Consider the following 17,691-nt stretch of genomic DNA (forward strand, 5'->3'; position numbering starts at 1 on the left):
ATCGGCCGCCATCATTCACACCGGGCCATACCCTCTGCTTCCGGGGCAAGGACATTTTATTTATTTATTTTATTTATTTATTATTTTATTTTTTTTTTAATTATTTTCCCAACAGGATTTATTCGGGAAATCCGATCCATTTTTGGAATTCTACAAACAAGGAGATGATGGGAAATGGATGCTGGTGCATAGGACAGAGGTGAATGTATAGTGCAATATTCCGCTGGACCTCCGTGTAAATATAAAACTTTCCATGTAGTGTCCACCTCTGACGTCTCGGGAGACGAGAATTGGACGTTGATCTTCAACAAAACATCATTTTGCTTTCCCCGGAGAAAATCTGCTGCCAAAGGAGACACAGCGGCTTACTCCCCTTTGCCCATGCAGAACGCATGCACATTCCGCCAAGCTGAGCGTGAATGGGTGTAGGCGGCGGGTAGAAATGGTCGTCGGATCATCTGACTCCTATCTGACGCATATAGGCAGATTTTGCTGGCAGATTTTGCACATAATAAGTGATTTTTAATTTATATATATTTTTTTTTTTTTTTTTTTTTTTTTACGGTCATGTTTTTTCCTGTTGTCAGGTCATAAAATATACGCTAGATCCAGTGTGGAAGCCGTTCACTGTGCCCTTACAGTCTTTGTGCAACGGAGACATTGAGAAGCCAATAAAGGTTAATTCTGTGCTACTGACAGTTTTACGTTGGAGTGTGTGTGGGGGTTTTTTTTTTACGTATTTCCGCTAATAATTATATGTTTACAGATTATATGCCATGATTATGACAATGACGGAGGACACGACTTTATTGGGGAATTTCAGACTACAGCAATCAAATTGTGTGAAGCTCGCGATGCCATGTCTGTGAGTAGCCACCGATTCCACGTCAGCAGGTTTTTGCTATGTAATCTGAAAACGGCATGCTGTAGAGGTTAACCAACAGATTTCAGCTGTGCCTCACTTATCAGGGTTGTGCTGTTCTTTTCCAGCAATGTTTGTTTTGGCTTCAGGAAATTATCATTGCTGAACTAGTCCATCACGCCTCCTGCTGTCATTAGCAGCACATTCTGCTTAGGTAGAAGGCGTGGTTAGCTTTCTTAGCTCTGCTGCACTGCTAATTCTAAAAGCCCTGATTGTGTCACAATTGCTGCAACCAATAAACTAAGTGATATATCACTGGATTCACTGTGTCGTTGCCTACATCATGCTGCACACGGATGACGTTCCAAAAACCTGCTCACAGATTTCCTTTAAGAGGAACATACATGTTAGGATTAAAGGGGTGGGCCACTACTTGTACACTGCACATCCGCCTCCCATTCTAATCAATAGGAGGCAGATATGCAATACCCTGCCATGTCCACTATCAGAAGACACACAAGCTGTGGCACTAAGTATTTCCGGCTGCCTAGTGCTGTCGCCGTGACCAAGAACAGCTGATCAGCGGGGGTGCGGCGTGTCAGATCCCGGCCGTTCAGACATTGATGACCTGTCCTAAGGATAGGTCATCAGTGTAAAAGTAGTGGACAACCTCATTAACAATAGGTGGCTGATCGCTGGGGGGCCAGCTGCTGGGGGTCCAGCTGGGGGGGTCACAAAGTCCCTTGTGTGAATGCAGCTGTACTGAGCATGTGCAACAAGTTGCTCCGGCAGACAGTGGTTGCACATGCTCAGTACCTCTCCATTCATACAAGGGGGAAAAAAAACCCAACATTTTTGGCAGCGATCATTTTAATGCCCCAAAGTTGGGTGGTTGTTAGCCCTTATCAAGAAATCCAGACTTAATAAAAAAAAAAAACGCCCAGGAAAGCCACAGATTACGAATAGGTAATGATTTACATCACGAAGAGGAAGAACCCTGGAAAGTGGTTTTAATAAAATGAGCCAACCGGACAGCTTTCCAGGATTTCCTAAAAGTTTTAATAAATTACATGTCCTCCTCAATGTTGTGCTACCCTCTAATTAAAGGGGCTGAACAGAACAACCCCTTTAAGTATAACCTAATACAGGAATCTTTTTCCTTTTTTAGGTGGAGTTTGACTGCATTAACCCAAAGAAGCAAAAGAAGAAGAGAAGCTACAGAAACTCTGGAGTAATCATAATTAAATCTTGTAAGGTAAAGAACTTCTCCTAAACGTTGAATTTCTTAGTTTAAAGGGTAATTCTGCTTTTATCAGCTTTGTGTCGTCTGTTTGGGGTTTCTCGAGTGGAGAATCTTATGTGAGATATGGTTGATTTTAGCCCAAAGTGCTCACATCACTGTCATAGTCGCTTTATACGTGTGCGGGAGCAGTTGGGTTCCTTTTTTAATCTTTTGAACCATGGAGATTATCGGGGTCCATACTTAATGGACACATCTAGAAGGGAGTCTGTGTAAGGTAGTGTTCATATGTTTGTGCCCGATGTTTAGTGTGTATGCCATCAAAGCTTCTGACGTTCACACTAATGTGTTCATAGGACTCTGTTGAAAGATGGAGGTTATCTAAAATATATTTTTGGCTTTTGTCTAGCCATATATGTTAGCATATTTAAAAAAAAAAAAAATGACCATTCTTTTCCATCTGTTGGATGCAGTAAATATAAATAAATAAAATTATCTATGTATTAAATGGAGAGCAGTAGGGGAATCTGTTATCAAGTTTTTGCTGTGTAATCTGAGACCAGCATCATGTAGGGAGAGAGATCCTGATTAAAAGAATGTGTCACTTATTAGGATGTATGCTGTAGTTTCAATAGTCCTCCATAAAGAATAATGGTCCCACATAGCCCTCCATACAGAATAATGGCCCCACATAGCCCTCCATACAGAATAATGGCCCCACATAGCCCTCCATACAGAATAATGGGCCCCAGATAGCCCTCCATACAGAATAATGGGCCCCACATAGTCCTGCATACAGAATAATGGGCCCCGTATAGTCCTCCATACAGAATAATGGGCCCCACATAGCCCTCCATACAGAATAATGGCCCCACATAGCCCTCCATACAGAATAATGGCCCCACATAGCCCTCCATACAGAATAATGGGCCCCACATAGTCCTGCATACAGAAAAATGGGCCCCACATAGTCCTCCATACAGAATAATGGGTCCTGCATAGCCCTCCATACAGAATAATGGGTCCTGTATAGCCCTCCATACAAAATAATGGGTCCTGCATAGACTTCCATACAGAATAATGGGCCCCGCATAGCCCTCCATACAGAATAGGCACCATATAGCCCTCCATACAGAATAATTAGGCCTCACATAGCCCTCCAATTAGAATAATGGGCCCCACATAGCCCTCCAATTAGAATAATGGGCCCCACATAGCCCTCCATACAGAATAATGGGCCCCACATAGCCCTCCATACAGAATGAGCCCCACATAGCCCTCCATACAGAATAATGGGCCCCACATAGCCCTCCATACAGAATGAGCCCCACATAGCCCTCCATACAGAATATTGTGCTCCACATAGCCCTCCATACAGAATAATGGGCCCCATAGTCCTCCATACAAAATGTGCCCCATATAGTCCTCCATACAGAATAATGGACCCCACATAGCCCTTCATACAGAATATTGTGCTCCACATAGTACTCCATACAGAATAATGGGCCCCACATAGTCCCCCATACAGAATAATGGGCCCCACATAGCCCTCCATACAGAATAATGGGCCCCATATGGTCATCCATATAGAATAATGGGCCCCACATAGCCCTCAATATAGAAAAATGAGCCCCACATAGCCCTCCATACAGAATAATGGGCCCCACGTAGCCCTCCATATAGAAAAATGAGCCCCACATAGCCCTCCATATAGAATAATGGGCCCCACATAGCCCTCCATACAGAATAATGGGCCCTACATAGCCCTCTATACAGAATAATGGACACCGCATAGCCCTCCATACAGATTAATGAGCCCACATAGCCCTCCATACAGAATAATGGGCCCTACATACAGTCATATGATAAAGTTTGGGCACCCCTATTAATGTTAACCTTTTTTCTTTATAACAATTTGGGTTTTTGCAACAGCTATTTCAGTTTCATATATCTAATAACTGATGGACTGAGTAATATTTCTGGATTGAAATGAGGTTTGTTGTGCTAACAGAACATGTGCAATCCACATTTAAACAAAATTTGACCGGTGCAAAAGTATGGGCACCCTTATCAATTTCTTGACTTGAACACTCCTAACTACTTTTTACTGACTTACTAAAGCACTAAATTGGTTTTGTAACCTCATTGAGCTTTGAACTTCATAGGCAGGTGTATCCAATCATGAGAAAAGGTATTTAAGGTGGCCACTTGCAAGTTGTTCTCCTATTTGAATCTCCTATGAAGAGTGGCATCATGGGCTCCTCAAAACAACTCTCAAATGATCTGAAAACAAAGATTATTCAACATAGTTGTTCAGGGGCAGGATAGAAAAAGTTGTCTCAGAGATTTAAACTGTCAGTTTCCACTGTGAGGAACATAGTAAGGAAATGGAAGAACACAGGTACAGTTCTTGTGAAGCCCAGAAGTGGCAGGCCAAGAAAAATATCAGAAAGGCAGAGAAGAAGAATGGTGAGAACAGTCAAGGACAATCCACAGACCACCTCCAAAGACCTGCAGCATCATCTTGCTGCAGATGGTGTCAGTGTGCATCGGTCAACAATACAGCGCATGTTGCACAAGGAGAAGCTGTATGGGAGAGTGATGCGAAAGAAGCCGTTTCTGCAAGCACGCCACAAACAGAGTCGCCTGAGGTATGCAAAAGCACATTTGGACAAGCCAGTTACATTTTGGAAGAAGGTCCTGTGGACTGATGAAACAAAGATTGAGTTGTTTGGTCATACAAAAAGGCGTTATGCATGGAGGCAAAACAACACGGCATTCCAAGAAAAGCACTTGCTGCCCACAGTAAAATTTGGTGGAGGTTCCATCATGCTTTGGGGCTGTGTGGCCAATGCCGGCACCGGGAATCTTGTTAAAGTTGAGGGTCGCATGGATTCAACTCAGTATTAGCAGATTCTTGACACTAATGTGCAAGAATCAGTGACGAAGTTGAAGTTACGCAGGGGATGGATATTTCAGCAAGACAATGATCCAAAACACCGCTCCAAATCTACTCAGGCATTCATGCAGAGGAATAATTACAATGTTCTGGAATGGCCATCCCAGTCCCCAGACCTGAATATCATTGAACATCTGTGGGATGATTTGAAGCGGCTGTCCATGCTCGGCGACCATCAAACTTAACAGAACTGGAATTGTTTTGTAAACAGGAATGGTCAAATATACCTTCAATCCAGGAACTCATTAAAAGCTACAGGAAGCGACTAGAGGCTGAGATTTTTGCAAAAGGAGGATCTACAAAATATTGTCACTTTTATGTTTAGGTGCCCATACTTTTGCACCGGTCAAATTTAGTTTAAATGCGGATTGCACATTTTCTGTTAGTACAATAAACCTCATTTCAATCCAGAAATATTACTCAGTCCATGAGTTATTAGACATATGAAACTGAAATAGCAAAAACCCAAATTGTTATAAAGAAAAAAGGTTAACATTAATAGGGGCACCCAAACTTTTTCATATGACTGTAGTCCTCTATACACAATAATGGGCCCCACTTAGCCCTCCATACAGAATAATGGACCCCATATGGTCATCCATATAGAATAATGGGCCCCCATAGTCTGTAATTCTTTGCCCCATGGTGCCCATTATTCTCCATAGGTATCGTGGCCATATTACCAAGTATGAACTGCTGCCATGTCTGCCTTTCAGATTACAAGAGACTACTCCTTCCTGGATTACATACTCGGAGGATGCCAGCTCATGTTTACAGTAAGTATTCGCTGCAGTTATTATATTTACACAAGAAGTGACCCGTTCTATAGGAAATGAGTCCTTGTATTTCGTGGAAATAAAAACTTATTCCAATGTTGTTCGAGGTTAGCTCATGTGACTTTTATAAAAATATCAGCCCTGCAATGATTATAGATTTATAAACCTTACAAATAGTCCTGGAATTAATAAAAATCGTATTATTCTCTGTCCACAGCGTGTATGCAGACCTATGTGTCTCCATAGCAACAGACTACAAACAAATCCTGTGTGTAGTCTGACCCCGCTTTTATGACTTTTTTCACCTTTCGGACTCTAAAAGACAGGGCAGGACATAGACAACCCCCCTTCCCCCCCTCCCTCCAACCTGGTGATCTCTAAATATGTCTCTCCCCTTGAAATCAATGAGAATTTCTTCAAGGAACTGCAGCCTTAAATCTAAAAAGCATTAGAAAATGGATTGCATAATATCCACCCCCTCCTGCAGATGACTGGTAGACATAGGGCGAGTCTATACCTGCCACACATGTATTTATAGGGATTTTTTTGCAGTGGTTCTTGCCTGATTCCTGTAGCACAATGTGTATTCTATGGCAATATATCTGTAAAAATCACGGCCGTCCATATCCGTAATCTCTGTATTTATCAAAGCTCTAGGATACCATTCACGTAATACCCTTCCTAATAGATGGGATGGATATACGTTTCTTCATAATTTTGTCCCAGAGGAAAACAAGGGCTAGAAATAGTAGTAGTAGTAATAATATTAGCAAATTACTCCAGTTAGAAATGTAGTATAGTTCTTCTGATTAACTATGCCTCTTGCCTCATGTGCAGGGCATTGCAGCAGCTTAGGTATCCATGGTTACATCCACTCACATCCTATCCTAATATGTAGTAGGTATAATAATAATAATTTTAGTAAATACCTCCAATTAGATATGTAGTATAGTTCTCCTGATTAGCGATGTCTCTTACCTCATGTGCAGGGCATTGCAGCAGCTTAGATATCTAAGGTTATATCTATTCACATCCTATCCTAATATGTAGTAGGTATAATAATAATTTTAGTAAATTCCTCTAATTCGAAATGTAGTATAGTTCTCCTGATATAGCCATGTCTCTTACCTCATGTGCAGGGCATTGCAGTATCTTAGGTATCCATGGTTATGTTCACTCACCTTCTAACTAAGTATGTAGTAGGTGTAATAATAATAATTTTAGTAAATATCTCCAATTAGCAATGTAGTATAGTTCTCCGGATATAGCTATGTCTCTTACCTCATGTGCAGAGCATTGCAGCAGCTTAGGTGACCGTGGTTACATTCACTCGCATCCTAACTCAATATGTAGTAGGTGTAATAATAATTATTTTAGTAAATGCCTCCAATTAGAAATGTAGTATAGTTCTCTTGATTAGCCAAGTCTCTTACCTCATGTGCAGGGCATTGCAGCTTAGGTATCCATGTTCCCCTACCCCTGTATTTATTAAAGCTCTAGGACATGGTTCACATAATACCCTTAATACAAATTGGGATGGGTACATAGGAGAATTTTTTCACATTTGTCCCAGAGGAAAACCAGGGCTAGAAATGTGGAAATCTGCACAAAACACTGATCAATAGGGAAAAAAGACCATCATATCTTGAAAATGTTAAAGGGTTATTCCCATCTCCAGGATCCTATCCCAATATGTAGTAGGTGTAATAATTATTTTAGCAAATACCTCCAATTAGAAATGTAGTATAGTTCTCCTGATTAGCTATGTCTCTTGCCTCATGTGCAGGGCATTGCAGCTTAGGTATTCATGGTTACGTCCACTCATATAGTGACAGATATTTATGGTTACGATCACAAGTAAATAACTATCACTATATGAGTGGACGTAACCATGGATACCTAAGCTGCAATGCCCTGCACATGAGGTAAGAGACATGGCTATATCAGGAGAACTAGACTACATTTCTAATTGGAGGTATTTTCTAATATTATTATTATTATTATTATTATTATTACTACAGCTCCTACATATTAGGATATGATCTTGGGGATAGGAGTCCCCCTTTTAAGTCATTATTTAATATGACTTTTTGTACTTTACTCATGAGGTTTCGCTTTATCTGCAGGTTGGAATTGACTTTACAGCATCGAATGGAAATCCTCGAGACGCCTCCTCTCTGCATCATATTAACCCTATGGGCACAAACGAGTACCTTTCTGCATTATGGTCCGTCGGACAAATCATTCAGGATTACGACTCGTAAGTATTTATTGGCCGCTAGATGTTATAGTAGACTCATACATTGTGTTACTGACTTTTCAGCAGTCTCATTATCATATTCCGTATATACAATAGGCGATGTCACAGCTTACCTGTTCCCCCTCTCTTCACAATGATCTTTATCCTGGTGACAGCACACTCATTAAACTCACCATCACTAGTTGTCCATCGACAACTTTATATCTCATATTTGTTGCTGCATTCCCAATAAATGAGCGTTTTAATACATATGCAAATGGAATGTTCGGTGCTCTGGGCGTGACAAAGCACTTCCAGAGCCTCTTCCTCCTTAATTTTGACTGCTGAGCACCAGCCTCTTTGACATAGTCGATAGCTCACGGTCTGATTTTTTTTTTTTTTTTTTGCCTGACACTGTCAAGGGAGAAATTTAGGTAAGACTGCTAATGGAGTCTTTGTTCAGGGCAAATCCAAAGGACGGGTCCAAATTCGCTATCTGCGCAGATTTAATAAATAACTCAGTAGCAATGACCACAGAAACTGTGTTCACCCTTTGAGCCAGTATAGGCGTCTGACTCGTGTATTTCAAAAGACTCGTAATTATACCATACAACATTCGACTTCAACCTTGAAACAAGAACAGGGAGTGATCATCCCACATATTACATCCCTTATTTCAGCTGTGAGAAAATCATAATTATAAAATTCTCTCAGTATATTATGATATACCTCTCTATTCATTATTTATTCTGGCCTGATTATCTAGTTAGCACATGCCTTCTTAGTGTGATATCACTGATAAGACTCTCACTAAAGGGTGCTTTACACGCTGCGACATCGCTAGCGATCTCGTTAGCGATGTAACACACCAGATCTCACATACGATTTGCCGAGATCGCACACGTGACCGACGCTACAAAAATTGACCTATGTGCGATCTCTGCAAATCTTATCTGCAATCTGGCGTGTCACATCGCTAACGAGATCGCTAGCGATGTCGCAGCGTGTAAAGCACCCTTAAGGGCTTCACTGTTCATTGTTTATACATCTGTTCACTCATCCTTGGTTAACCCCCTCTTGAACATACAGCTTGGAATCATATTATGGCGTCTGTGCCATTGTCATATAGACAGACAGATAATTATACAACTACATCTATATTTTGATTATTTACATACACAGATAATCTTATTACATTTGAACAAACAACCTATAGCCCAGGCTACCTTCACAACATCACACACACAGTGAAGCTATATATTAAGTGAAAGAGGCTAGTGCTGGGCGGGGAGGCGGAATCCAGCAACAAATATAAGATTTAAAGACATCGATGGCTTTCACTTTCAAAGACCTAAATGCCCAGAAATGTGGTTTGCAGAAGGTTGATGTCAATGAGAGGTTTCTATTTCGAGTCATTTAGAGGAATGTAATGATTCGCTTAAATTTAAACTGGCCCCAACAGCGCTCACTGGAACCTTCAGTAGTTTAGAGATTCTTCTGTAACCAATACAGTCAGTATGTTTTGCAATACAATTGTGAAAGTTTTGAGACAGCTCACTAATTTTACCCATCATGAGATGTTTCTTGTGTGGCAACTTGCCTATATAGATTGGATGGACTGTTAAAGAAATCTAGCTTAATTGGTGACGTGTTCAATACTTATTTCACACGCTGTATATTAAAAAATTAGAAGGACGGAAGCCCATTGTATCTTGGTGCTCTCCATACAATCTTCGTAGGACAGAAATACTTAGTCATTGAAATTGGATATTCTGCCTGCAGACGCCATTTATCATACAATCTAGCATTGCAGGTATGGGTTAATGCGTCTTCTCCCTGTATGGATCGATCTTTGTTACTTGACCACCCATAGCCATCCATCATGGATTGTCTTACCGTTTGGAGGAAGGGTCAGCTTACCGCTAATAGGTGACGTTTCGCTGACTTGCATTATTTGAAGATTATTTGTATCTTTCATCATTTTTAAAAACCATTCTAAATGTCATCTTTGGGGCATTTGATTTATTTTTCTTAAATAAAGGGACGTATTTAACATATTTTGGATCATTTGGCTTCTGCATCCTCTGTATATTATAGTGCATTCCAGGAAGAGTGCACAGAGAATTAGTCAGTGAGTTCCTATGATTATTATTAACTGTTATCTCTGGCCTCTTGAACCATCTTCTAAGTGTAGATTTCTAACCAGTTGATGGTTGAGGTTCATTGAAATATTTACCAATCGGGGGTCTTTTAATAGTCTGTTGCCACAAGCCCACAGCATTTCAGATGCCCCCAGAATGATTAGTAATAGATCTCTCAGTGGGCACAGGTTGCCATTGCACCCTGCAGCACAAATCTTGTTTACATGAGATGACCTGCAACAGAGAATGATGATATTTTGTACAGCACAACAGATCATTTCACCCGACGAACAAGTGTTTTGCTCCTTTATTGGGTGATCGTCAGCCTGCCCAAATATTAGGAAACCGCGTTCCTTGTTTATGACTAGACTGTCAGAACCATGACCGGGTCAGAAGACAAATAAGGGACGTTGTGTTGGTGAAGATGGAATTCTATGTAATCAATCACTGTAGTGATTGCAGCAGCAGGAGGTGATTGTGTTCATTATATCCGATGCAGTGACCTTTCAGTTTATGAGCTGATGTGAGATCAGATCCGTATGTGATTGGTTGGTGACATGGATGTAGAGACAAACAAAACATATTTTGCCCAATCAGATGATAGTAATGATCATAGCAGCAGGAGATGATTGTGTTGATTATGGCAGATGCAGTGACCTTTCAGCTCACGAGAGGATGTGAGAACATATCCATATGTGATTCCATATGTGATTGGTTGTTAAAGTGGACGTAGGGACAAACAGAAGATATTTTGCCCAATCAGATGGTAAGAAATGATCATAGCAGCAGGAGATTATTATGTTGATTATGTCAGATGCAGTGACCTTTCAGCTAACGAGATGATGTGAGAACAGAGCTATGATCATTCCTATCATCTGATTGGGCAAAATATGTTCTATCAGATGATAGGAATGATCATAGCTCTGTTCTCACATCATCTCGTTAGCTGAAAGGTCACTGCATCTGACATAATCAACATAATAATCTCCTGCTATAATAATAATAATAATAATAAACTTATTATTATTATTATTATTATTATTATTATTATTATTATTATTATTGCAGCAGGAGATTATTATGTTGATTATGTCAGATGCAGTGACCTCTCAGCTCACGAGATGATGTGAGAACAGAGCCATATGTGACTTGTAGGGACAAATGGAACATATTTTGCCCAATCAGATGATAGGAATGATCATAGCAGCGGGGGACGAGTGTGTTGATTATGGCAGATACAGTGACCTTTCAGCTCACGAGGTGATGTGAGATCAGATCCGTATGTAATTGGTTGGTGACATGGATATAGGGACAAACAGAACATATTTTGCCCAGTCAGATGATTGGAATGATCATAGCAGCAGGAGATGATTATGTTGATTATTTCAGATGCAGTGACCTTTCAGCTCACGAAATGTGAGAACAGACCCGTATGTGATTTGTAGGTACAAACAGAACATATATTGCCCAATCAGATAGTAGGAATGATCATAGCAGCAGGGGACAAGTGTGTTGATTCTATCAGATGCAGTGACATTTCAGCTTACAAGATGTGAGAACAGGGCCGTATGTTATTGTCCCTACATTGCGTCATCAACCAATCACATATGGCCCTGTTCTCACATCATCTTGTAAGCTGAAAGGTCACTGCTACTGATATAATCAACACACTCGTCCCCCGCTGCTATGATCATTCCTATCATCTGATTGGGCAAAATATGTTCTGTTTGTCCCTACATTCACGTCACCAACCAATTACATACGGCTCAGTTCTCAAATCATCTCATGAGCTGAAAGGTCACTACATCTGACATATTCAACATAATCATCTCCTGCTGCTATGATCATTCCTATTATCTGATTGGGCAAAATATGTTCTTTGGTTGATGACGCGATGTAGAGGCAAAGAACATATTTTGCCCAATCAGATGGTATGAATGATCTTCGCAGCAGGAGATGATTGTGTTGATTATGTCAGATGCAGTGACATTTCAGCTCACAAGATGATATGCGAACAGGGCCGAAAATGATTGATGATGCGATGTAGGGACAAACTGAACATATTTTGCCCAATCAGATGATAGGAATGATAATAGCAGCAGGAGATGATTGTGTTGATTATGTCAGATGCAGTGACCTTTTAAGCTCACAAAATTATGTGAGAACATATCCATATGTGATTGGTAAAGTGGATGTAGGGACAAACGGAAGATATTTTGCTCAATCAGATGATAGGAGATGATCATAGCTGCAGGAGATGATTATATTGATTATGTCAGATGCAGTGACCTTTCAGCTCAAAAGATGATGTGAGAACATGGCTGTATGTGATTGGTTGGGGACGTGCATGTAGGGAGAAACAGAACGTATTTTGCCCAGTTATATATGTTGCCCAATCAGAAGATAGGAATGTTCATAGCAGCAGGAGATGATTGTATTGATTATTTCAAATGCAGTGACCTTTCACCTCACGAGATGAGAAAACAGGGCCGTGTGTGATTGGTTGATGACATGGATATAGGGACAAACAGAACATATTTTGCCCAATCAGATGATAGGAATGATCATAACAGCAGGAGATGATTGTGTGGATTATATCAGAGGCTGTAACCTTTCACCTCACGACATGATGGGAGAATAGAGCCGTATGTGAGTGGTTGATGACGTGCATGTAGGGACAAACAGAAAGTAGTTTGCACAATTATATATTTGCCCAATCAGATTATAGAAATGATCATAGCAGCAGGAGATGATTGTGTTGATTATGTCAGATCCAGTGACCTTTTAAGCTTATGAGATGATGTTAGAACATATCCATATGTGATTGGTTGGTAAAATGGATGTAGGGATAAACGGAACATATTTTGCCCAATCAGATGGTAGGAATTATCATAGCAGCAGGAGATGATTGTGTTGATTATGGCAGATGCAGTGACCTTTCAGCTCACGAGATGATGAAAAAACAGGGCCTCATGTGATTGGTTGATGACGTGAATGTAGGGACAAACAGAACATATTTTGCCCAATTATATATTTTGCCCAATCAGATAATAGGAATGATCATGGAAGCGGGGGACAAATGTGTTGATTATGTCAGATGTAGGGACCTTTCAGTTCACGAGATGATGTCAGAACAAGGCCGCATGTGATTGGTTGGTAACGTGGATTTAGGGACAAACGGAACATGTTTTGCCCAATCAGATGATAGGAATTATCATAGCAGCAGGAGATGATTGTGTTGATTATGTCAGATGCAGTTACCTTTTAGTTCATGAGATGAGGTGTGAACAGATCCGTCCGTATGTGATTGGTTGGTGATGTGGATGTAGGGACAAACAGAATATATTTTATCCAATCAGATGTTAGGAATAATCATATCAGCAGGAGATGATTGTGTTGATTATGTCAGATGCAGTGACCTTTCAGCTCATAAAATGTGAAAACAGGACCGCATGTGATTGGTTGATAACGTGAATGTGAGGACAAACAGAACATATTTTGCCCAATCAGATGATAGGAATGATCATGGCAGCGGGGGACGAGTGTGTTGACATTGCTGTAGGCAGTGACTTGGAGAAGGACAGTGTCACGATCAGAGGGAAGATGATGCCGTAGATCGCTGGAAGGCACAGGCAATGCGAGATATCCAGTGATGCTCATAAATCTAAAAATGATAGTGTCAGACACTTCCCTGCGTGAGGGAAAACTTCTTTTCTTCTCCACGTTGGACAGTTTCTTTGATAATAAAATTGTCATTAATTGTCAGTTGTGGCATTTCACATCGAAGTACAAGAAGCCCCTCACATAAGAAAAAAAGAAAACCCTGTGCGCGGAGAATGTTAAGTGATTATACTGAAATCGGCACAACAGTTACCATGGCAACGCAGTCATTTGTCTTCTGTCGCTTGCTGGGATAGAAAAATGGATTCCTGTCAAGTGACAAAAAAAATCATCTTAAGTAAAAGCTTTCGTTAGTCAGAAATCGTTGTCTTGTCAAGAATAAATATGATGTGGATGACATGGGGAAAATAAAAAATATATATACAGTATGTCACAAAAGTAAGTGCACCCCATGACATTTTTTTTAATAAATATTTCATTACGGGACAACACTGAAGATCTGACACTGCATAACAGGGTAAATTTGGTGGCCTCTAAATAATTCAACATTAATGTCTAAACCGCTGGCAACAAAAGTGAGTACACCCCTAAGTGTAAATGGCCATTTTCCTTCCCCGGTGTCATGTGACTCATTAGTGTGACAGGTCTCAGGGGTGTTACATTTGGTGTTATCGCTCACATACTCTCTCATACCGGTCACTGGAAGCTCAACGTGGCTCCTCATGGCAAAGAATTCTTTGAGGATCGGACAAAAAGAACATAAAGATGGCCTAGGATATAAGAAGATTGCCGACACCCTGACACTGAGCTGCAGCACAGGGGCCAAGGCCATACAGCGGTTTAACAAGACAGGATCCACTTAGCACAGGCCTCGCCATGGCCGACCAAAGCAGCTGAGTACACGTGTTCAGTGTCCTATCCAGAGGTTTTCCTTTTAAGAATAGACGTATGAGTGTTGCCAGCATTGCTGCAGAGGTTACTGGGGTGGGGAACCTGCCTTTCAGTGCTCAGACCATACACCGCACATTGTATCACATTGGTCTGCATTACTGTCATCCCAGAAGGAAGCCTCTTCTAAAGATGATGCACAAGAAAGCCGCAAACAGTTTGCTGAAGACAAGCAGACTAAGGTTATGGAACCATGTCCTGTGGTCTGATGAGACCAAGCTAAACTTATTTGGCTCAGATTGTGTCAAGCGTGTGTGATGACAACCATGTGAGGAGGACAAAGACAAGTGTGTCCTGCCTACAGTCAAGCATGGTGGTCGAGAGTCATGATTTTGGGCTGCATTAGTGCTGCCAGTTGTGGGGAGCAACAGGTCATTGAGGGAACCATGAATGCCAACATGTACAGTCATATGAAAAAGTTTCGGCACCCCTATTAATGTTAACCTTTTTTCTTTATAACAATTTGGGTTTTTGCAACAGCTATTTCAGTTTCATATATCTAATAACTGATGGACTGAGTAATATTTCTGGATTGAAGTGAGGTTTATTGTACTAACAGAAAATGTGCAATCCGCATCAAAGATGCAAAGATGGCCAAAGCAAAACACAGCAACACAGCAAATGTAATTTATACAGAGACTGTCCCAAATTCCGTGCTATGCAATCAGTTAATTGATGGACAGCAGATTATCTTATTACTCTATATTTCAACTCTCATTTAGACATGCATGAAAAAAAACAATACTCACTGGTGATGCCAGAGCCTTACCCAGAATATTCGGGAAGTCAGAGAGAGTGAAATAAAGTGTAAGAATAAAGCTTCTCACCTTGCTGCAGCTGAAATTTCACTGTCTCAAGAGTCCCCAACTTCTTCCGAATAGGCTGGTTGGCCACGGCTCCACGTTGGGCACCAAAAACTGTTGTAGCTGTTCTGTTTCAAAAGTCAGCTTATGGGATCACCAGTGAGGTCCTCTGAATTAGGCCTCTTCAGGCCTAATCAAGATTGAGCGCTCGGGGAAAAGACCTGCATTCATGTGAGCATGATCAGTTTTCTGTTTATTTAGCCAAGGTACAGTTTATTTATACCATTTACAGATCAATGTGATATTGCAAAAAAGGCTTCTAGCTGGAATTTACAAGTTGATCATTTGACCTTTTAAGTTTTAGAAAAACAAAAATGTAGAGTCATACATATGAGATAAGAAGAACATTTAGCAGACAATAATAATCCTTGAGCTTGTTTCTTATTCCGAAGGCTCCATAATGACTATGAACGACCACCAGATATACTTACTAATGGAACAATAAAATATTTAAAATCAAGAAATAGAGAAACTATTAACCCTTCTATATCAACGGGGAAAGAGACAGACAAACTGGGAAAGATAGAGACGGGGAAAGAGACAGCCCGGGAAAGAGACAGACAGGCAGGAAAAGACACAGACAAAGAGATAGACAAAGACGGACGGGGGAAAGAGACGGACGGGGGAAAGAGAGAAACAGACAGACACTGAGATAGAGAGACAGACTGATACAAAGACAGACAGAGAGATAGAAACAGACAGACAAGGAAAGAGACAGACAGACAGACAGAGACTGGGAGAGAGACCGTTACTATCCCGGACAACGCCCGGGTACTACAGCTAGTATATATAGATAGATAAATACTGTGTGTATATATATATATATTTTATACTATGTATATGTACAGTATATATTTTACACACGCACACACGGTTTTATATATTTATACCCCTCATTGCAAAATAGGCGGTGATGCTTTTTGCAATTAAACCAATCAGACTGGAAAATGTAAACAAAACTAATATAATAAGTGGTTTCTCCAAATTCAGAACAAAATGTAATTTTTTTTTCTGACAACTGCAGCCTCACTCTTTGTATAGTCCCTCATTAGTTAACACATTTACAAATCAGGTGTTTTGTTAGTTGCATCTGTTTTGCTCCAGATAAAACATCCAATATCTGACCTGGCTGGTGGTTAAGCAAAGCGAGTGGTTAGAAAAGCCAAAAGAAGAGATCATTGCCTTGTCCAAACAAGGAAAAAGATACAAAGGCATTGGTAGTTTCTACAGATGTATTTGGAAGTAGAATTCACAAATTGAAAGTTAAAATTACAGCGGCTAAAATACCTGAACATGACAGAAAGAGGAAGATGTCAGCGGCTGCCACCAGATTGCAGAGCTGAGGAGGCACGTAGTCAAAAACATGAGAACATACCTGGTTAATTGCTCAGCGATATGTCTGGAGAAGGAAGAATGATCCATTTGTTGAAAAGAACCCCCTTGCCCAAAGTATAGCATGGTGGTGGTCGGTGATGTCTACTGTGAAGCATAGATCAAATGGAAAGAGGTGGGCTTGTTCTGCGCTGTGTGAAAGATCAACCATGCTGAAGAAGTCAAGGACAAACAAGTGGAGAATATTCTGTTTGTTCTACATGTCGTAATGTGGGGATCCTGAAGAAGCTAGATAGCTTGGATTCCCATGGAATAAACAACATGTTCAGCACTCGTGTGCCCTGGACTTCTTCCGCATGATTGATCTTTTACAGAAGCGCAGAACACGCACACCTCTTTGCGTTTGATCTCTGCTGCATCTCCATGTGTTTCTGCAGCTGCTGATGTTTCATACTTATAAGGTGTTGTGTTCGACACAATCCACCAGGTGAGCCCACCACTGTCATCTCCAGCCTGTGGGGTTTTTTTTTTATCCAGTTAAGACCGTATTGCTTTTTTTGTTCTGTCATTTACTGTGAAGCATGGCAGTGGCACAGTGATGCGTACAGTGAAACATGCCGGTGGCTTGGTGATGCCTACATTGAACCATACCGGTAGCTAGCTGATGCCTACAGTGAATCATGGTGGTTGCTAGGTGATGCCTTAAGTAA

General features: G+C 40.8%; 1 protein-coding gene across 1 annotated transcript in view; it reads left to right on the forward strand.

The window, feature by feature from the left end:
• The window catches only part of CPNE2 (copine 2), a 114,994-nt gene that overhangs the window by 74,248 nt on the left and 23,055 nt on the right, over positions 1–17,691 (forward strand). The window contains exons 6-11 of the mRNA XM_075325843.1: positions 116–199; positions 588–677; positions 767–865; positions 2,031–2,117; positions 5,778–5,837; positions 7,964–8,097. Of these exons, the coding sequence (XP_075181958.1) occupies positions 116–199; positions 588–677; positions 767–865; positions 2,031–2,117; positions 5,778–5,837; positions 7,964–8,097 (554 nt within the window). The remainder of the gene's footprint in view (positions 1–115; positions 200–587; positions 678–766; positions 866–2,030; positions 2,118–5,777; positions 5,838–7,963; positions 8,098–17,691) is intronic.

Source organism: Anomaloglossus baeobatrachus, chromosome 10, assembly GCF_048569485.1.
Source record: "Anomaloglossus baeobatrachus isolate aAnoBae1 chromosome 10, aAnoBae1.hap1, whole genome shotgun sequence".
Taxonomy (NCBI): Eukaryota; Metazoa; Chordata; class Amphibia; order Anura; family Aromobatidae; genus Anomaloglossus; species Anomaloglossus baeobatrachus.